The 22503-nt window shown below is 40.8% G+C and overlaps 1 protein-coding gene and 1 long non-coding RNA gene across 2 annotated transcripts; one reads left to right on the top strand and one right to left on the bottom strand.

Moving 5' to 3' along the window:
- The first annotated feature begins 2409 nt into the window (after window positions 1-2409).
- Window positions 2410-15854, top strand: mrpl58 (mitochondrial ribosomal protein L58). Its single transcript, XM_084433426.1, has 6 exons — window positions 2410-2626; window positions 2712-2739; window positions 2819-2878; window positions 8889-8971; window positions 9049-9218; window positions 15699-15854. The coding sequence occupies exons 1-6, from the start codon at window positions 2459-2461 to the stop codon at window positions 15781-15783; spliced, it is 594 nt and encodes a 197-aa protein (XP_084289552.1). The 5' UTR covers window positions 2410-2458; the 3' UTR covers window positions 15784-15854.
- Window positions 4018-6499, bottom strand: LOC311305692. The gene is made up of 2 exons (XR_014630048.1): window positions 6017-6499; window positions 4018-5021 (listed from the first exon to the last, which is right to left on the bottom strand). It is a non-coding gene; the product is annotated as an uncharacterized lncRNA (long non-coding RNA).
- Window positions 15855-22503: the final 6649 nt, after the last annotated feature.

Below are 22503 nucleotides of genomic sequence, written 5' to 3'. Positions count from 1 at the left end.
TAGAGGAGAAACTATATGGATTTTTAATAATACATAAGTTACTGTTCCTGTTGAAACAAAACATGAACAATATAATTGTTTAAGTGCACTCGTTGGGACGTTGTGGCTTTAAGTGGTTCCATGGTGTAATGGTTAGCACTCTGGACTCTGAATCCAGCGATCCGAGTTCAAATCTCGGTGGAACCTTTCCTATTGTTTACTCGCATTGACAAGGGAAATAATTACAAATGTCGTTCCGTTAATTATAAAAATAAATGTTAAAATGACGGTAACTGTATAAAACAATGAATGTGAACATGAACACCAGCAGTCGACATTTGTGTTTATACCCACATTATAAACAAATAGGCCTATTTAAATGAGTAAAAAACTGAAACGTCATGACCACAACCAACAATTTCGTCCCAAATGTGGGATTTCTCCTTGAAATCCTATTTTGAGAAAAACTACAATTAAAAGCAATTTGACGATTAAAGCCACTTCTGATTTCTACCACTCTCGGTTCTGCTCAGTTCTACTTACGGTGAGTTGATGTCGGGCAGCTGCAGTGTCTGGATCTAATATTACAGTTGCTAAGACTGAATAATGCCATATATGAGGCTAAAGTGAGTCCATTAAAGCTGTGGCTTTGAAAGAAAAAAAAAAGTATAGGATAACTGATTTTTGCCAATATATACAGTGGGTACGGAAAGTATTCAGACCCCCTTAAATTTTTCACTCTTTGTTATATTGCAGCCATTTGCTAAAATCATTTAAGTTCATTTTTTTCCTCATTATTGTACACACAGCACCCCATATTGACAGAAAAACACAGAATTGTTGACATTTTTGCACATTTATTAAAAAAGAAAAACTGAAATATCACATGGTCCTAAGTATTCAGACCCTTTGCTGTGACACTCATATATTTAACTCAGGTGCTGTCCATTTCTTCTGATCATCCTTGAGATGGTTCTACACCTTCATTTGAGTCCAGCTGTGTTTGATTATACTGATTGGACTTGATTAGGAAAGCCACACACCTGTCTATATAAGACCTTACAGCTCACAGTGCATGTCAGAGCAAATGAGAATCATGAGGTCAAAGGAACTGCCTGAAGAGCTCAGAGACAGCATTGTGGCAAGGCACAGATCTGGCCAAGGTTACAAAAAAAATAAAAAAACTTAAGGTTCCTAAGAGCACAGTGGCCTCCATTATCCTTAAATGGAAGACGTTTGGGACGACCCGAACCCTTCCTAGAGCTGGCCGTCCGGCCAAACTGAGCTATCGGGGGAGAAGAGCCTTGGTGAGAGAGGTAAAGAAGAACCCAAAGATCACTGTGGCTGAGCTCCAGAGATGCAGTCGGGAGATGGGAGAAAGTTGTAGTAAGTCAACCATCACTGCAGCCATCCACCAGTCAGGGCTTTATGGCAGAGTGGCCCGACGGAAGCCTCTCCTCAGTGCAAGACACATGAAAGCACACCTGAAGGACTCCAAGATGGTGATAAATAAGATTCTCTGGTCTGATGAAACCAAGATAGAACTTTTGGCCTTAATTCTAAGCGGTATGTGTGGAGAAAACCAGGCACTGCTCATCACCTGTCCAATACAGTCTCAACAGTGAAGCATGGTGGTGGCAGCATCATGCTGTGGGGGTGTTTTTCAGCTGCAGGGACAGGACGACTGGTTGCAATCGAGGGAAAGATGAATGCGGCCAAGTACAGGGATATCCTGGACGAAAACCTTCTCCAGAGTGCTCTGGACCTCAGACTGGGCCGAAGGTTCACCTTCCAACAAGACAATGACCCTAAGCACACAGCTAAAATAACGAAGGAGTGGCTTCACAACAACTCCGTGACTGTTCTTGAATGGCCCAGCCAGAGCCCTGACTTAAACCCAATTGAGCATCTCTGGAGAGACCTGAAAATGGCTGTCCACCAACGTTTACCATCCAACCTGACAGAACTGGAGAGGATCTGCAAGGAGGAATGGCAGAGGATACCCAAATCCAGGTGTGAAAAACTTGTTGCATCTTTCCCAAAAAGACTCATGGCTGTATTAGATCAAAAGGCTGCTTCTACTAAATACTGAGCAAAGGGTCTGAATACTTAGGACCATGTGATATTTCAGTTTTTCTTTTTTAATAAATGTGCAAAAATGTCAACAATTCTGTGTTTTACTGTCAATATGGGGTGCTGTGTGTACAATAATGAGGGGAAAAAATGAACTTAAATGATTTTAGCAAATGGCTGCAATATAACAAAGAGTGAAAAATTTAAGGGGGTCTGAATAATTTCCGTACCCACTGTATATATATATATATATATATATATATATATAATCCTGCTGATATACAGGACTTATTTTTTCCCAGCTTTTTAGCATTTCTATTTATTTTTATTTGTAGGCTGTGTGAAGTCACCGCCCATTCGAAGCATAAGCGGATGTTTTCATCGCACGTGTTTCTTTATTTTCAACATGGCGGCGGCATCCATGGTTACAAGTTTCTTGCAGCTGTATAATCTGTCATGCTCGAGGAATATATGCCGTCGATTAGTAACTGTATTCAATAGTAACAAAACGCGATCGAAGCGCTATGCAGACAGCAGTTATTTCCACGTGAAGAAAGCATCGCATTTTACACAGGTGAAACATGGTTCTCTGTATTTTCTCTAAATGACGTGCAACATCACATTGCTTATGTAAACACAATGTTTCTGTTTATTGTCAGGACGATCTGCTCTCGCGCATCCCGGTTGGTAAGAGTTCATCATTATTATAACTGTTATTATAACTGACTGAAATCTGCATCTGCTGAAACTGTCTTTCATTTCTCAGATAAACTGAAGATAACATACAGTCGGAGCAGCGGACCAGGCGGCCAACATGTCAACAAGGGTAAACTGTGTTTATGACTAGTGTTCGTGAAGGTGTTCTGTCGATCACTTGCAGTGCTGGGCGGCATGACTATGGAGCTATTCTTGTGCCAATAAAAATGAACGTAGCTTTTCAAGAAACTAATGAAAATATAAATTGAAACTAAATAAATTATCTCTAAAACTGAAAAAGAATAAATCGCAGGCAAATTTTTTGAATTCGTTTTTAATACACTGCATGTTTTGCTAACTATTTCTCATATTTCAATCGCTGATCTGAACTTACAAATGCGCTTCCAGAGTTTTCACTTACGCTTCTGAAGTTTTCGTTTACGCTCCCAGAGTTTTCGTTCGCCGTTCTGACACATTTCTCTCGTGGGGGCGGGGCTAGTAGCAGTGTGTTCTCATTGGTTACTGAGCTTTTGATTGATAGCTTCGTGACCTGGAAGTGAAGACGTCAGTGGTGTGTTTATGTGTGGATGTGAGCGTCTGTAATCGCAGCTTTCTATTTCATTTTAGTGATAAGTTATGTTTGTTTTTTAATTTTATCTGTATTTACCTGCTGCTACTACTTAGTTGGCAGAAGCTTTTTAGGAGCACAAGAGATCTATTCAGTCTATTCAGGTGTAATTGCACATTAAAGTACTGTCTGTATATAATACTTAAAATATTGTGGTGTCCAATTTTTTCGGAGAACATTTGTTTCTTCCTGATGATTATTTTGCATGTTAGGCTCTGATTAGGTTCAGCTGTTACGATTTAAAGAGAATATTAGCAAACGTGTGTGATATATTCAGCCGTCAAGAAAGTCAAACTTCAACCAGGTAATCAAGGTTGGCAACCATGGCCATCACACTACTCATTGTTAGCATGATATACGTTTACACCATCAAAATTAATGATCACTTAAATAAGAGGAATTTAAACAAAATGAAAATTACAGTCGTGGCCTGCTGTCAGATACAGACCTCAAAGGGCATTTCATTACATATGTCACACAAAGAATGTTCTTACTGCCATTTTTTTTTTTTTATTGATAATTATATTTAGTTATTTCATTTAATTAACATTTTCATTTAATTTAAATATATTTGAACAATCATCAACCGTTTCAATCGTGACTTATACAACCAGTTAAATTAATGTAATTGAAAATATGAATTCAAATAAATGTACATTCTTTATTGTCACTAAAGCATATACACAAGTGTCAAAGAGGTCTTGGATGCAATTATGTTGTGACAGGAAAGACCAGAATCCACAAAACATTAACTGCATAATATACATGTAATGCACAGTATTCTCATGATATACATTACTATACAAAATGCACAATTACAAATACAGAATACATTTTAAAAATTCATATACATTTTAAATGTTGCAATGATTCTTTGAGCAGTTCCTGTTGCAGTACAATAGCAAAGCAGTGACTGGACACAAGCAGTGCAAGGATAGTCCACCCAAAACATGAGCATTCTCTCATCATCTACTCTCCTTCATGCCATCCCAGATGTATATGACTTTCTTCTTCATATAAACATAGACAAAGAGTTTTAAGGAAATAATCCATCTCTGTGAGTCCATAATACGAGTGGATTGTAACCCATGTACGTAAGATTTTTAATAGTTAAAACAGTTTAGATTATTATTATTTTATCTAGCCTATTGTTTGACTTCAGAAGGCATTGATTCATCCACTGAGGTCGCATGGATTACCGTCACGCTCACTGTGTGTGGTTTTTAAAGCGTCTTTAGGACTCGCAGAGATGGATTACAACAAATGTCCTTACAATCTTAATTCGTGTTTATCTGTAGAAAGAAAGTAAAATGCATCTGGGACAGCATGAGGGTGAGTAACCTCAACATTCATAAGCTATAGGTATGCTAATCCAAGATCATCATAGATTAATAAGAATAAAGTGAAACCTCTTGTGTACTTGCAAACTATGTTTGTTTTAATCTAGACTAGAGGAAATTGAAATATTTGCTAGTTTATATTAAAATAAATCAGGTGTCTGAAGATCAAGATCCCAGTCATTCAAAGGTGATGTGTCTGAACAAAGTAAGATTATTGTCTGATAGGGACAGTGGATCTCTGGTACTATCACTCCATCCTCTGTGTCAGCATCAGAATTTTGTTTATGGAAAAGTTGCTCCACTCCCTGGAAAATGAGAGAAGAAATGTATTATAATCTAACAATACAAACTGCTTTGAACTCCCCTAGTAACAAGTTGCAGACTTAAAATATTTATTATATATATATTTAAGGGATTTTACAGTACTAAATATTTACCTCGGAGTCAAACAGCATTTATCATCTGTAATACTGTTGTGTAACCAGTAGATGGCTGTATAGCCCTATATATAAACATATATCCATGGCTGTGCATTCCCTAGTTGCTGGATGTTTTCAGTCATAATTACTTGCATGTATTAAGTGGACATATATTTATTATTAAAGACTATTAAAGATTTAACATTTGTCAAAGAAATGTTCATTTGAAGTGCACTTTTTTCATTATTATTAGTCAAATGTGGACACAGAAAAAGCAATTTGTTACTCATACTAGATACATATAATAGCTTTATCAGTAATCTTTATCACACAAAAGTAATCAGAATAAATATTGCAATCAGGGCGATACTTCAAAATAATTGAGTGTTTACATATTACGAACAGAGACGTGTTCTGTGGTCAAGTCGTGTCTCTCCTCTTTCAAAAACTTTGCATCGCAAATTAATCAGCATTTGAGAAATTCAGGTTTAAATAGCTTTATTGGCATGGTAGAAAAGGCTTTACATTGCCAAAGTTGAATCAGGCAGTGATTGACAGCACTCTGGTCCTATGGCATCAGTCATTGATACAGTACAGATAGGCTACTGTACAGTACTCTAGCTCAATGTTGTTTGGGGTGGCTGGGGGGAAATATGATCTAATCGAAGCAAATATGATCTAATCGAAGACTGTAACCGAATGTAGATAAACAAGTCATGTAATGATTGGGCTAACACAGTTAAATCAAGACAACACAGCTCAGCTGTATAAAGTTATGGGCTCTTACTGAGCTCTAAAATGCCTCTCCACCTGAAAAAAAGCCAGTACTGTATTATAAATAGTATTAGTATAGTATTAAAAAAAACAAAAATCAGACTTACCACGAGTAGGCTAACGTTATCCAGTATCCTCCTGATATAGCGACGATGACTAACGTTAATGATAAATATCATTCGTCTGTACTATTCCTTCTATAAGAGATCATCTCAACAATATGGTGTAGCAGCAAATAAATACAGATATAAACTTAATATCACTAAAATGAAATAGAAAGCTGCGATTACAGACGCTCACATCCACACATAAACACACCACTGACGTCTTCACTTCCAGGTCACGAAGCTATCAATCAAAAGCTCAGTAACCAATGAGAACACACTGCTACTAGCCCCGCCCCCACGAGAGAAATGTGTCAGAACGGCGAACGAAAACTCTGGGAGCGTAAACGAAAACTTCAGAAGCGTAAGTGAAAACTCTGGAAGCGCATTTGTAAGTTCAGATCAGCGATTGAAATATGAGAAATAGTTAGCAAAACATGCAGTGTATTAAAAACGAAGTCAAAAAATTTGCCTGCGATTTATTCTTTTTCAGTTTTACAGATAATTTATTTAGTTTCAATTTATATTTTCATTAGTTTCTTGAAAAGCTACGTTCATTTTTATTGGCACAAGAATAGCTCCATACATGACCAAAAAGCGCAATATTTTTCAATATTTTTTCCAAGTATGACTGGGTGTTAAACACATTTTCTAATAATTGAGAGAGGAAATACTGCAGTAGATTGACTTATAATTCCCTATTTTACTGTCATGAGTGAATATTGTAGAAAAAATCCACATAGTATTACAGGTTTTATTTCACTAAACATTTTCATTTAGTTTCGAGAACATATTTTATAAAACATGAACCATTTTTATTAAAGGGGCTTATGTCTGTTATTGTAGGCTCATTTTGTAAACTAGACTCACAAACTGGGTGCCGTGTGATGAGACCTTTATGCTTGGCCAGATTCGGCTCGAAGTCGTGCATCTTCGGATGCGGAGCCGCGCGTACATAATCTGCCGTGGGCCCTTGCGCACCTTAGCGCTCGTGCGGACGCGGCGAGTATAAACCAAGCTTGAGGCGCCAGAACTGCAGCTGATAGGATGTGCGCTGTAGCTCGATACTTCCATATTTCTTCAAAAGCAAATCATTAAATCATCCAAGATCAAAAATCGTGATATCGCGTATAGCAAGTATAAAATGACTGTTTTCATGTCTGAAAACAAACACAAGAAACGGAGTTTACAAAACTGTTTTGCACGCGTGCTACATTTATTCATCGCACAGACCAATCTTTTCGTAGATGTATGTCGCACTGTACAGCCCTGAATGAACGTTTGGTGTATGTCTACTAGGCATAGAGATATCTGAACATCTTTGCCAAGCGCAAACCAGTACAGAAGTAATCAATAAATTATCGGGGAGGATCGTGCCTTTTTTCACAATCATTTTGGAGGGTCATAGAAAAACGTATTGCTGCCGAAGGGAGGGTCAAGTCTATTTTGACTATAGATCTCAAAACCTTAAATAAAAAACGAACAGTCCCTAAAGACCGTCAGTTCACTTCAGATACATTCATATAAAAACACCCGCGCAACGTTTTGACTTTGAAACATGCAGTGCTCATGTTTATTCAACAATGTCAAAGCCAACCACAAATAGATTTTCCAAAAGGCAGTGTTGATATTGTGAACCAATGTATGGGAAACACCGTAATATAATTTGACAGCTATCAGTTATAGTTTAACCTCTCCATCTTCTCCATTAGGCTCAGTAACACACACACACTGCTGTGCATCACCAGTGAACAGTGAAAAGAAGAGTTTGACCCTCTCAAAAGCCCCTTTCACACAGAGATTCCGGAAAATACACGGATAAAGTGACCCGGGTTCGTTTGACTTTGGTTCATTCACACTGCCAGTGATTTTCCGGAATCAGAGAGTGCGTTCACACACAACCCGTAAAAATCCCGTGAAGACACGTGACATCGATGTGACTTGTAATGTCTCAGCAGCGTCTTCAGTTTGCTTATGAGCTCTCGAGAAACCACGCTTGTGCATTCTTTTCTCTGATTCGATCATAAACTTGCGCATTACGCACCGTTTCACAGCCTGCGAACGATCCCGGCTTCAGCGTCATCACTACCACACGCCATTATTACGGCTTTTGTTCACATAGCGCGCGTGCCGGGACTGAACACGGCAATGTTACTAGGTCCCCAACCCGGCATCAATCCCGGGTCGTGTTTGCGTTCACACAGAAGGCGTTCTGGCAATTTCCCGGCAATTTGCCGGGATCATCGCACTGTGTGAAAGGGGCTAAACGGTGTCATAAGTGTCCGTATTGCGGTATATTAAAGGGGAACTTGGCAACTATTTCAACTTAATAAATCTGTTTAGAAATCATTTGGATGGTTAAATAACCTGTTCTGGTGAGAATGGTGACTTTCCCCGCACCCCCCGGAGGAAAACCAACCTTGCAACATGGGGATTAAACGTCCCGGTAAGATGGAAATAGGAAGTTTCGCGAGAAGCGAGAACGAGCGAGAAACACAAACTGCTTTACGGCAATTCAACATAAACACACACGCCATATGATACTGTGTATGATGTATTACCCGCCTCGGTAGACATAGCTCCACACGGTAAAGTTGGCCGGCTCCCATAATAACAAATGCACATGAGCAGCGGTAGAAGGGGGAGGAGGGGCCGCGAGTGAGATGTTTTTACTACAGTGTTGTGAAATATACGGCCCACAGCTGTAGGGGGAGCTCGTTGAGGAAACACGCGACAACAAAAGGGAAAATCAGCGAAGAAATGGCTAGACTTGCCATGTTCCTATGAACCGGTATACCGCCCAGCACTAATCACTAGTGCTGTTTATTTAAGGATCACATTCTGTCACTTAACATTCTGTAATATCTGTTTGCAGTCAGTACGAAAGCAGAGGTGCGTTTCCATGTGCAGACAGCAGAATGGATTCCAGAAGAAGTTAGGAGAGAGATTCTTCTGAAGGTGAGAGTAGCACATATGATAACATTCATACTTTGTGTCGCATGCACTGCTCATGGCAGAAATACCTGTGTCAACAGAATAAAACTCGTGTCAACAAAGCAGGAGAGTTAATTGTGACCTCAGAGATGAGCAGAAGCCAGCAGAGGAACCTTGAAGACTGTCTCCAGAAGATCTCAGAGATGATCACTGAAGCCAGTCGACAGAAGCCAGAACCGTCAGTGGAGGATCTCACTCTCAGAGCTCACAGGTTAGAGAGCTCACAGGTTAGAGAGCTCACAGGTTAGAGAGCTCACCGGTTACAGAGCTCACAGGTTACAGAGCTCACAGGTTACAGAGCGATCACAGGTTAGAGAGCTCACAGGTTAGAGAGCTCACAGGTTACAGAGCTCACAGGTTACAGAGCGATCACAGGTTAGAGAGCTCACAGGTTAGAGAGCTCACAGGTTAGAGAGCTCACAGGTTACAGAGCTCACAGGTTACAGAGCGATCACAGGTTGGAGAGCTCACAGGTTACAGAGATCACCGGTTACAGAGCTCACAGGTTACAGAGATCACCGGTTACAGAGCTCACAGGTTACAGAGCTCACAGGTTACAGAGATCACCGGTTACAGAGCTCACAGGTTACAGAGCTCACAGGTTACAGAGATCACCGGTTACAGAGCTCACAGGTTACAGAGCTCACAGGTTAGAGAAATCACCGGTTACAGAGCTCACAGGTTACAGAGATCACCGGTTACAGAGCTCACAGGTTAGAGAGCTCACAGGTTAGAGAGCTCACCGGTTACAGAGCTCACAGGTTACAGAGCTCACAGGTTACAGAGCGATCACAGGTTAGAGAGCTCACAGGTTAGAGAGCTCACAGGTTAGAGAGCTCACAGGTTACAGAGCTCACAGGTTAGAGAGCTCACAGGTTACAGAGCTCACAGGTTACAGAGCGATCACAGGTTGGAGAGCTCACAGGTTACAGAGATCACCGGTTACAGAGCTCACAGGTTACAGAGCTCACAGGTTACAGAGATCACCGGTTACAGAGCTCACAGGTTACAGAGCTCACAGGTTACAGAGATCACCGGTTACAGAGCTCACAGGTTACAGAGCTCACAGGTTAGAGAAATCACCGGTTACAGAGCTCACAGGTTACAGAGCTCACAGGTTACAGAGCTCACAGGTTACAGAGATCACCGGTTACAGAGCTCACAGGTTACAGAGATCACCGGTTACAGAGCTCACAGGTTACAGAGCTCACAGGTTACAGAGATCACCGGTTACAGAGCTCACAGGTTACAGAGATCACCGGTTACAGAGCTCACAGGTTACAGAGCTCACAGGTTACAGAGCTCACAGGTTACAGAGCTCACAGGTTAGAGAGATCACCGGTTACAGAGCTCACAGGTTAGAGAGCTCACAGGTTACAGAGCTCACAGGTTAGAGAGCTCACAGGTTACAGAGCTCACAGGTTAGAGAGCTCACAGGTTACAGAGCTCACAGGTTACAGAGATCACCGGTTACAGAGCTCACAGGTTACAGAGCTCACAGGTTACAGAGATCACCGGTTACAGAGCTCACAGGTTACAGAGCTCACAGGTTAGAGAAATCACCGGTTACAGAGCTCACAGGTTACAGAGCTCACAGGTTACAGAGCTCACAGGTTACAGAGATCACCGGTTACAGAGCTCACAGGTTACAGAGATCACCGGTTACAGAGCTCACAGGTTACAGAGCTCACCGGTTACAGAGCTCACCGGTTACAGAGCTCACCGGTTACAGAGCTCACCGGTTACAGAGCTCACAGGTTACAGAGCTCACAGGTTACAGAGCTCACAGGTTACAGAGCTCACAGGTTAGAGAGATCACCGGTTACAGAGCTCACAGGTTACAGAGCTCACAGGTTACAGAGATCACCGGTTACAGAGATCACAGGTTAGAGAGATCACCGGTTACAGAGCTCACAGGTTACAGAGCTCACAGGTTAGAGAGATCACCGGTTACAGAGCTCACAGGTTAGAGAGATCACCGGTTACAGAGCTCACAGGTTACAGAGCTCACAGGTTACAGAGCTCACAGGTTACAGAGATCACAGGTTACAGAGATCACCGGTTACAGAGCTCACAGGTTACAGAGATCACCGGTTACAGAGATCACCGGTTACAGAGCTCACAGGTTACAGAGCTCACAGGTTACAGAGCTCACAGGTTACAGAGATCACCGGTTACAGAGCTCACAGGTTACAGAGCTCACAGGTTACAGAGCTCACAGGTTACAGAGCTCACAGGTTAGAGAGATCACCGGTTACAGAGCTCACAGGTTAGAGAGCTCACAGGTTACAGAGCTCACAGGTTAGAGAGATCACCGGTTACAGAGCTCACAGGTTACAGAGCTCACCGGTTACAGAGCTCACAGGTTACAGAGATCACAGGTTACAGAGCTCACAGGTTACAGAGCTCACAGGTTACAGAGATCACCGGTTACAGAGCTCACAGGTTACAGAGCTCACAGGTTAGAGAGATCACCGGTTACAGAGCTCACAGGTTACAGAGCTCACAGGTTAGAGAGATCACAGGTTACAGAGCTCACAGGTTACAGAGATCACCGGTTACAGAGCTCACCGGTTACAGAGCTCACAGGTTACAGAGATCACCGGTTACAGAGCTCACCGGTTACAGAGCTCACCGGTTACAGAGCTCACAGGTTACAGAGCTCACAGGTTACAGAGCTCACAGGTTACAGAGCTCACCGGTTAGAGAGATCACCGGTTACAGAGCTCACCGGTTACAGAGCTCACAGGTTAGAGAGATCACCGGTTAGAGAGCTCACAGGTTACAGAGCTCACAGGTTACAGAGCTCACAGGTTACAGAGCTCACCGGTTAGAGAGCTCACAGGTTAGAGAGCTCACCGGTTACAGAGCTCACAGGTTACAGAGCTCACAGGTTACAGAGCTCACAGGTTACAGAGCTCACAGGTTACAGAGCTCACAGGTTAGAGAGCTCACCGGTTACAGAGCTCACAGGTTACAGAGCTCACAGGTTACAGAGCTCACAGGTTAGAGAGCTCACAGGTTAGAGAGCTCACCGGTTACAGAGCTCACAGGTTACAGAGCTCACAGGTTAGAGAGCTCACAGGTTAGAGAGCTCACAGGTTACAGAGCTCACAGGTTAGAGAGCTCACAGGTTAGAGAGCTCACCGGTTACAGAGCTCACAGGTTACAGAGCTCACAGGTTAGAGAGCTCACCGGTTACAGAGCTCACAGGTTACAGAGCTCACAGGTTAGAGAGCTCACAGGTTACAGAGCTCACAGGTTACAGAGCTCACAGGTTAGAGAGCTCACAGGTTACAGAGCTCACAGGTTAGAGAGCTCACAGGTTACAGAGCTCACCGGTTACAGAGCTCACAGGTTACAGAGATCACCGGTTACAGAGATCACCGGTTACAGAGATCACCGGTTACAGAGCTCACAGGTTACAGAGCTCACAGGTTACAGAGCTCACAGGTTACAGAGCTCACCGGTTACATAGCTCACAGGTTACAGAGATCACCGGTTACAGAGATCACAGGTTACAGAGCTCACAGGTTACAGAGCTCACAGGTTACAGAGCTCACAGGTTACAGAGATCACCGGTTACAGAGCTCACAGGTTACAGAGCTCACAGGTTACAGAGATCACCGGTTACAGAGCTCACAGGTTACAGAGCTCACAGGTTACAGAGCTCACAGGTTACAGAGCTCACAGGTTACAGAGATCACCGGTTACAGAGATCACCGGTTACAGAGCTCACAGGTTACAGAGCTCACAGGTTACAGAGATCACCGGTTACAGAGATCACCGGTTACAGAGCTCACAGGTTACAGAGCTCACAGGTTACAGAGCTCACAGGTTAGAGAGATCACAGGTTACAGAGATCACCGGTTACAGAGATCACCGGTTACAGAGCTCACAGGTTACAGAGCTCACAGGTTACAGAGCTCACAGGTTACAGAGCTCACAGGTTACAGAGATCACCGGTTACAGAGATCACAGGTTACAGAGCTCACAGGTTACAGAGCTCACCGGTTACAGAGCTCACAGGTTACAGAGCTCACAGGTTACAGAGCTCACAGGTTACAGAGCTCACAGGTTACAGAGATCACCGGTTACAGAGATCACAGGTTACAGAGCTCACAGGTTACAGAGCTCACCGGTTACAGAGCTCACAGGTTACAGAGCTCACAGGTTACAGAGATCACCGGTTACAGAGATCACCGGTTACAGAGCTCACAGGTTACAGAGCTCACAGGTTACAGAGCTCACCGGTTACAGAGATCACCGGTTACAGAGCTCACAGGTTACAGAGCTCACAGGTTACAGAGATCACCGGTTACAGAGATCACAGGTTAGAGAGCTCACCGGTTACAGAGCTCACAGGTTACAGAGCTCACAGGTTAGAGAGCTCACCGGTTACAGAGCTCACAGGTTACAGAGCTCACAGGTTACAGAGATCACCGGTTACAGAGATCACCGGTTACAGAGCTCACAGGTTACAGAGCTCACAGGTTACAGAGCTCACCGGTTACAGAGATCACCGGTTACAGAGCTCACAGGTTACAGAGCTCACAGGTTACAGAGATCACCGGTTACAGAGATCACCGGTTACAGAGATCACCGGTTCCAGAGCTCACCGGTTCCAGAGCTCACAGGTTACAGAGCTCACCGGTTACAGAGCTCACCGGTTACTAGGGATGTTAACCGATGACCGTTTGACCGATGGTTGACCGTTTTAACGTTAACCGGTCAAAATTGTCGGTAGTCGGTTAAAAAAAAAACGTTCTAAATTAGGCTATTATAGACAGTGGACTAAACGCTATTACAGTTAGCCATCTCATTCCAATATCTTTTTGTGTTAAGTGAACAAATCCCTCACACTCAATTTTTCATAACTCCCTGTTTGTACTTAATAAACCAATAAAAACATTTGGCGCGAGGTCACAGCGTTTGGGTTCACGCGCTCACAAGGTTTGCGAAAAGTAAAGGCAACAGGCTAAAACACTCGAGGTTAGAAGGGCAGACGACAGGATGAAGCGTGCAAAGAAGTGTGTGGGACCATTTCAACAAAAAGAATGACACCGATGTAAGTTGCAACTTGTGTGATACAGTGCATAAATACAGTAGTAACACATCATCTATGATGTATCACCTGAAAACGCGACACCCGCAAGCCTCTTCGGGTGAGAAAGGTAGCCAAAGCGGGAGGCAGAGAGGCAGAGAGTTGCGACAGAGTTGCGATATTGCAGGCACGAATATTGCACAATATTAGGAAAATATTATGATATTGGGGAAAAATTACATTGCGATATTTTTTTCCCAACGATAGCCTATATATTGCGATATTGCGAGCCATGATCAATATAGGCCTACTAAAGTCAATAATTACCATTCCATGATATTAATAATTTCACTAATAAGCAAGCTTCATTACAAGTGACAAAAAGGTCACTTAATATTTTATTCCAAAATTAGAACATATTTCTGTCAGAATTCGGTGAACGTTCTACGCAATCCAACTTGGCGGCGCTCTTAACAGATGTTTGTTTGTTCATTATTTCCTCAAAATAAGTAAAAAAAATTCTCTCTCTCTCTCTCTCTCTCTGTTTTCGGTGCTGATGCAGTGACGCGTTCATGTAAACGGCACCTAAAAGCTGTCACAAAGAACCAGCAAAAGTAATGTAAATGTAAAATATTGCATTGAGACATTTAATTGTCTATTAATAAACAAGTGTTTTCTGTGTCGGCTGCAAAGATGAAGTCTGACTCGCGATCTTCGCAGTAGTGAACGCGCCAGAGAGAAATACACATTTCATACTGATTAAATCGTTTTATTTTGTTTTGAATGGTTCTGTTTAAAAGTAGAGATTTCTGTAGATAATAGATAGCCTATATTTCTATTTTTTTAGGTGTGTGAGGCGAGAGTAAGCTATCTTATACGTTGAGTTTCGGTTCATGGATGATAGCTTAACGTTAGCTCCAGTTCAGGCGCTGGCGCCTCCGTGTCGTGATATCTATCTGCTATATTTACTTTTTATTTATTAAATCGAGAAAATTGGATAATGAAACACTGATTAAAATTAAGATACAATTAATACAAAACGAAATTCGTTTTAAAGAAAGGCTTTGTGCTTTCTGTTTGAGGTCTCTGTGAAAGTTTTAAAGCAGTCTTTTAGTGCCGCTTTGATCGGTCGCGTCCGTTACGGAGAACTGTCACGTAAAATAGTTTTTTCCTCATAAATGCAAACACGAAAAATAAAAGACAAAAGACTTTTTAAAAAAGACAACCATCCACAACTTTATAACACTCCAGTCAAAGTACCTCTTTTTGGTCAACATCCTCCTTTTTGTAGACGAAATAGTCCCAAATAGCTGATTTTGACTTTCTTTTTTGTACGAAATCATCATTCTCTTAATACACCATGGGTGCTACTACCCTTCACATCGCATGTGATGTGACTATTGCTCATGCGCACAGCCCTACTAGCATAATTTAAACTAATCGGTTAACCGGTTTCAACCGGCTAATGAGGCTCGGTGGTCGGTCAAGAAAATGTTTAGTTTTCGCCATCCCTACCGGTTACAGAGCTCACAGTTTACAGAGCTCACAGGTTACAGAGATCACAGGTTACAGTGCATGAAGCACAACTGTGTCCTTCAGAGAAGCACTAATGCAACACTGTCAAAATAATGTTTTTGTTTTTTCCAGATTAGATAGAAGAAATTTGGAAAGACTTAAACAGAAGAAGATACATGCTGCAACAAAGCAAGGACGACGAGTCGACTCTGACTGAACCCAAAATAGTAATATATTTGTTCTGTATTCAAACTTTTATTAAAAAAAAAAAATCACAAAATATCACACTGTGGTGTATTTTTTTTTTATTTTTTTTTATGTACTGCATATAGCATATACTTAATTATATGTCAGATTACTTTATAAAAAAAAAAAAGAAAATCAAAGATTTGATCAACTAAATCAAATTTTGGATTTGAAGCGAGATTTACAGTACCGACTGTTTATATATACATTGCAATATCGTACCTTAACTGTAATATGCAATTACTTTCCACTGCACTTCCACTCGGATAGCTTCTGTCCAAACTTTATTTGCACTACTTTAAATCCATTGTTATACTGCTCATTAGCCTAACTTATACATATATCTATTTGTTAAACTCTGTTTATAGTAATAGCCATCTGTATATTATGCTCACATTCTGTTTATAGTAACAGCCATCTGTATATATATTCATAGTACATATCTATCTGTAAAATTCTGTTTATAGTAACAGCCATCTGTATATTATATTCAGTACATATCTATCTGTAAACATTCTGTTTATAGTAATAGCCATCTGTATATTATTATATTCAGTACATATCTAGCTGTAAACTCTGTTCACAGTAATAGTTATCTGTATATTATATTCATAGGACAATCTATCTGTAAATTTTTGTTTATAATAGTATTCAACTCTATATTTATTCAGTACATATCCATGTTCTGCACTTATGGAACCACTGTATATCCTGCACTTGCTGCTATTGCACTTCTGGTTAGACCTAAACTGCATTTCGTTGCCTTGTACCTGTACTTGTGTAATGACAATAAAGTTGAATCTAATCTAATCTAATCTAATTTGATGAACTGTAAACCTGTGTTAAAGCAAAGAGCTGGGGCCCGTTCTTCGTACGTTGCTTATTACATCCGAGATCAAATGACACATCCAAGATGATATCATCGTGCGAATCATGATCTGGCTAACTCGGTTCTTCGAACACACTTGCCGGATATGATTATATCGGGGTGGTGTGGCGCAATGGATAAGACAAATGCCTTTGGTGTGAGAGACCCGGGTTCGAATCCACTGTGAGACACCAATGTGTCCCTGAGCAAGACACTTAACCCCTAGTTGCTCCAGAGGCGTGCGACCTCTGACATATATATAGCAATTGTAAGTCGCTTTGGATAAAAGCGTCAGCTAAATGAATAAAAATGTAAAATGTAAATATGATTAGTATCGCTGGATTGAGTTATCTGAGATAATTGCGCGTTCATGCGCTGGTTAAAAGGGGATATGTATCGATAGTAGAAACATTGATCAGCAACGCTGCTATTGGCTGTTCAGCGTGGGCGTGGCCAAAGAGCGCGCTCAGTTTTTCTCCTCAGCAGAGCAAGAACTAATAGTCGAAGTTTATTCGGAATTTTAATGTTTAATCAAAACGCCAGGGAACACCTCAAAGTCTGCAAAAGCCAGGAGAGAGGGCTGGCAAAAAGTAGCAGACAATTTAAATCCGTTAGAAGTGGCCATGTTAGATGTTTTTATCACTTATTAGCCTATATTTCTGTATTTTAATAATTGCATAATTTGTTCATTGTAATGTCAGTCACCACAACATGGGAACAAATAAAAGTGAAGTACAAAAATATTCTACATAATGGTAATTTTTAGTTATATTATCGTCTCTTTTATAAAAGGCACTGTTAAATAAATGGTTGTCTGATTATAAAAGCAACCAAGAAAAAGATAGAAAATAGAAAAGATCTTACTCTCCTACACTGTAAAATAATTTTTGCTGCATTAAATTAAGGCCGTATATATAATCATTTCATCTGTTAAATCTTGAGTAATGATGAATTGCTTTGACTTGTGAAAGTGAAAACTGATAAACTTATGTTAATGTAAAAATATTTTGCCATGAGTTATTGATCACATTTTTCCCCAGTGTAGTTCATTGTAATGACATTGTGTTTCCTCTTTTGTGCACTTTTACACAATACACCAACACTTGTGTCTGTTCCCAAGAAAGTGGAGCTGAAATATGTGTAGTAGGCCTAAGTGGACATTTTCTAACTTTCCAAAGGAAAGAAAGTATAAGACTTTGTAATGTCCATTTGTTTCCATTGCACTGGACAGTGAATAAACCCTCTCAGATAACTGTCATATGGAGGAACTAGCCTACCTGCAAGTGCATAAATAACTTTACTTAATTTATATGCTTTATGGCTGCAATATAAGTTGCATGATTCCACATCTACAGAAAGGCCTACAGAAGAGTCTGCACAGACAGAGGAGACATAGGCCTACAGGTGGGCAGTGTAGAGACAACTTTTCCTTTTATTTGTTGCATGAGGCCTGTGTCTAATATCTCTTGTTGCAGGCACTTGACCACTGGCTTTTCTTTACAAAGAACAATTGAAAGAAAACTCAAAGAACTAAGCATATTTGTCTTTTATTAAACATTTAATGAAAATGTTTTTTTTTTGGCAGTGTTGTGTAATATGGCACATGCAGCAGTGTCCCAGGCCCTGTCAGGTGTGCAACCCTCAGACTTATCAGACACTGAAATCTTCCCTTTAGTTAGCCAAAGTTCATTTCATTGTGTGCCCTTGTCCTGGCTAGATCTGCATTGTAACTGGTTTGGGTCAATGGGGTCATAAAACACCTGTCTGCAGGAACATGTCATAATCACCTATGAAAAAAGCATAAGTGTATGTAATACAGTGAGCTTGATATTTAATAGTGGAACTTTTCTTACCACTTTCAAATAATGTGCATAAATGTGAATCTCTGAAAATGCTTAAGTCATGCACAGATCCTGGCCATTTTGCTTTCACATTTGTGATATGGAAGATTTTAGTCAACTGCCTTTTTTTATTTGATATAATATTACTAATCTGGAATATTAAGAATCACAATAGTAACTGGGCTGCACATTTACATTGTGAACCCCCTTTCTGTTCACATAATCCCCTTCATTGAGGCCTTGATGGCAGTCTATGGTCTAGCCTATAGTCTATGGTACCAATCACGTTAGTGAAGCCTGAGTGACATATCTGTAATCGGCATGGTCATGATTGTATGATCGTCATAAAAAATGATAGCCTAAAAAAAAATGCTTTACAACATTGGGTCTTACGTGGCTTGGAAATGCCAAAAAAAAAAAAAAAAAACTGTTTTTTAAACATAAAAGCGGCAAAAAAACGACAATCTCACGAATCACAAGAAAAAATATAGCCTATATCTCAGAAAGAAAGTGCACTATCGCGCTGCGCTGGACTTCCCGTATCAGCTCCGCTTATGAAGCCGGGATCTATCCTGTTAACATGAAATAAGCCTGCTCCCGAGCAGGTTTAAGTTTGCGCACATGTTGCTATGACAGCAAGTCCAGGATGAGCGTTGAAGAACCAAACAATCCAAGATCATGACAAATCGCCAACAATCAAATCCAGCTAAGTGAGTTAGCGACGTACGAAGAACGGACCCCAGGTTTATACTATTCATGTGCTTGATAGAGGGCTAGACTGTTTTAATTAAAGTTCAAGGTATTTGCATGACACTAGAAAAAACCCATTACTCATGTTCGAGTGACATCTTTAAATGTGAATGAAACTTAAAATGGAATTAAAAATAAAGAACTAAAAAAAATTATTTGTCAAATACTAAATTTCAACATAATTGCCTACATTGTCAGAGAGATTAGCAGCTTTGGTTGGGTAAGTTAAAAAGCTCCTAGCAGAGGATGGTTTCGATCCATCGACCTCTGGGTTATGGGCCCAGCACGCTTCCGCTGCGCCACTCTGCTGATACATACATGAGAGATATCTGTGCTAATAGTCATGCATATAGTCAATAACAGTCAGCCTTAGTGCACATCGAAATTAGAATGAAGACTGTTTTTAAAAACAATTTCACGGTTTTAAATGTAAATTATATTAGTATATTTTACTTCTACATAAACCGAAGATTAAAAAGAACGACCACGAAGGGACTCGAACCCTCAATCTTCTGATCCGAAGTCAGACGCCTTATCCATTAGGCCACGCGGTCGACGTACACAAACCTTCAACACTACAAGCTTTTAATCTAACCGATTATTTTTTTTAATTATTTCCGTTTTTTGAAATAGGGGTTATTCACCGTCTCCCCAACATTTATATAGGTGGGCAAACGCATTTTTGTCTCAGTGCATGCATTGTCTTCTGGCAGTGCCGCCGCTATCATATCTTAGCATAATGAATGGAATCCTTTGTTGCTATTGACTTGGGACTATATTGGGGGGAAGCACAGGCGAAGCACTGCTACTTGGGCGCAGAGATAGCGGATTTCAGGTGTTGCGTGAAATCTCCGCGTCCAAATAGCAGTGCTTCAGATTAATTCGGTTCGGGAGTAGCAGCTATAGATAAAAGCCCGCCCGCACTGACAATTGATTGGTTGGGTCCCTACATGCGCTACATGAGAAACACACGCACACTAGCACTCTTGCTCGCTCGCTCGCTCTAGATTACAGGAGATTTTAACTAATTTGCGGGCATCAGGGAACCGCGATCAACATGCGGGAGACTCCCGGAACTTCCGGGAGACTTGGGATGTCTGTAAAGGTTGTATCAGCGATTTCAGGCTCAAACATAAATGATCACATTCATCTAATCTTTCCTAACGATCCGCTAGCTGCCCGCCCCATAAGCATGCCGTCAAAAAAACATGTCTCTGTAAGCAGCCTAGGCTCTGAGATCTGCACACAAAAACAGTTGGTTTCACCACCACTCAAAACCAAAATAAATAGTGTTCCAACCAATCACCGACAGGGGTGGGTGTTGTGAGGTTTTCGCGTGCAGCCGTGCACGGGAGATGGTGCTCGATGCAGAGCCAAATGGGAGGAGCTAGAGCTCCAGCTCCTCCCCTCGCTGGAGCTCCAGCTCCACCTTGCTAAATTTAGTGAGCGGGGATTCGCTGCAGCGTCAAATGGGAGGAGCTAGAGCTCTAGCTCACTGTTGCTGGATCCAGTGCGAGTTCAACCGTGATGGAAGGACAAGTTTGTTTTGATGCGCACATCATATTGTATTTTTCTCTAATATTTGTCGTGATTATGATTAAATATTTATCGTTTCTGTGACAAACGCGTAAACACCTAATAAGAACATTGCTCACACTGTGTGTGTGTGTATGTGTGTGTGTTTTTCTAAAAACGGTTGAAACTTTTTATCTATGTATTATTTTATCTTTATAACGGTTTCGTTGTTTTCCTCACTTTTAAAGCAAAAAACAAAAGCGTCTGCTATTATTATGTAAATTACTAGACTTAAAAGGCAATGTGAAAGCTTAGATAGTGCACCCCTATTTATTTTTTGTCCACCGCATTTACGTGTGTGTTATTTGTGAATTAATCTAAATCATCTGATTTCTGTTGAGTTGTTCAGTGTTATGATACTGTACACAGCCTATTAATACATAATGAAAATGGCTCTGCATCGAGTACCACTTGGTGCACGGGGCGCGATATTTTTTTTCCCAGGATGGTAGTGGAAGACTCATGAATATTCATTAGGGAAGTCATCCCTGATTGGTCTTAACCCCAGTGACGGGTAGGTTTAGGAGCGGGGTTAGGGGTAGGTCATCAGACCAATCAGGGATGACTTCCCTAATGAATATTCATGAGTCTTCCCCTACCATCCTTAAAAAAAAATATCGCGCACAGGGCGGGTAGCTAGTGGATCATTAGGAAAGATTAGATGAATGTGATAATTTATGTTTGGGCCTGAAATCGCTGATACAACCTTTAATCTGCATTGCTATTTGTACTCGTTGTGAATACGCAGGCCACAAGAAGTAATTCGTTTAAAAAAAAATTTTTTATCACTTTTACTCATGACATGCTATCCGGCAACAAAGGATTCATTATGCTAAGCTAAGCTAGCGGCGGCGCTGCCAGACTAAGATAATGCATCCACCTATCTAAATGTAGGGGAGACGGTGAATAACCCCTATTTCAAAAAATGGTGGCGTGTTCCTTTAAATAGCACTAGAATTACCAACGAGCACTGTCCATTTAACGAACTCGTCGAATTTGTTGTACCATCACTACCATGTGATAATATTGATTAGTTAGACAACTACCAATTCAACTTTAAGTAATAAAGTAAGTTTTGTTTTCACTCTAATAATAACGCCTTGCAGCCAGGGGCGTAACTTTCATCTAAATGTTGGGGGGGACAATTAACATAACTTTCCTCAAGATCAATTTTTGAAGGGGACACCAATAATATAGGCAAAACTTTACTTTCTATGGATATGTGTAGTACACAGAGGAAAGCCTTACTATTATTAGTGTAGCTAGCATGGAGACCGTGCCATTATCCTTCTCCTCAAAGTTTCTCTCTGGTTCATTGAAAAAGCTGACTAAATTGACCAAAATATTCTTCATTGGTGTGCGAAATTGACAAAAAATGATATTTTCAGGGATTTTATCGATAACGATAGGCTAATTAGACAATATTTTGCTGAGTGTGTTATTGTGCTGGTAACATGTTTAGGACTGCCGAGGACAGCCGACTCCTAAAGTTTCTGATATTCTTCATATTCTGTGTGGAGGTCAGTTCACAGCAGTGACGAGAAATCATTTTCCCAATAAATTTCAATAGATTTTTACCTTCATTGGCATTTTTACCTTTATAAATGTATTTTTAAACCTAATTATATGCATGCATCATCTTTTGTGTCAATTTCAT

Source organism: Rutilus rutilus, assembly GCF_951802725.1.
Source record: "Rutilus rutilus genome assembly, chromosome: 16".
Taxonomy (NCBI): Eukaryota; Metazoa; Chordata; class Actinopteri; order Cypriniformes; family Leuciscidae; genus Rutilus; species Rutilus rutilus.
The sequence above is the reverse complement of the archived record's forward strand: the minus strand, read 5'-3'. Positions and strand labels throughout refer to the sequence as shown.

Coding starts and splice junctions, on each gene's coding strand:
- mrpl58 (XM_084433426.1), top strand. CDS start 2,459: ATGGCGGCGGCATCCATGGTTACAAGTTTCTTGCAGCTGTATAATCTG. Junction 2,627..2,711: donor AAGCATCGCATTTTACACAG/GTGAAACATGGT, acceptor GTTTATTGTCAG/GACGATCTGCTCTCGCGCAT. Junction 9,219..15,698: donor CTCACTCTCAGAGCTCACAG/GTTAGAGAGCTC, acceptor TGTTTTTTCCAG/ATTAGATAGAAGAAATTTGG.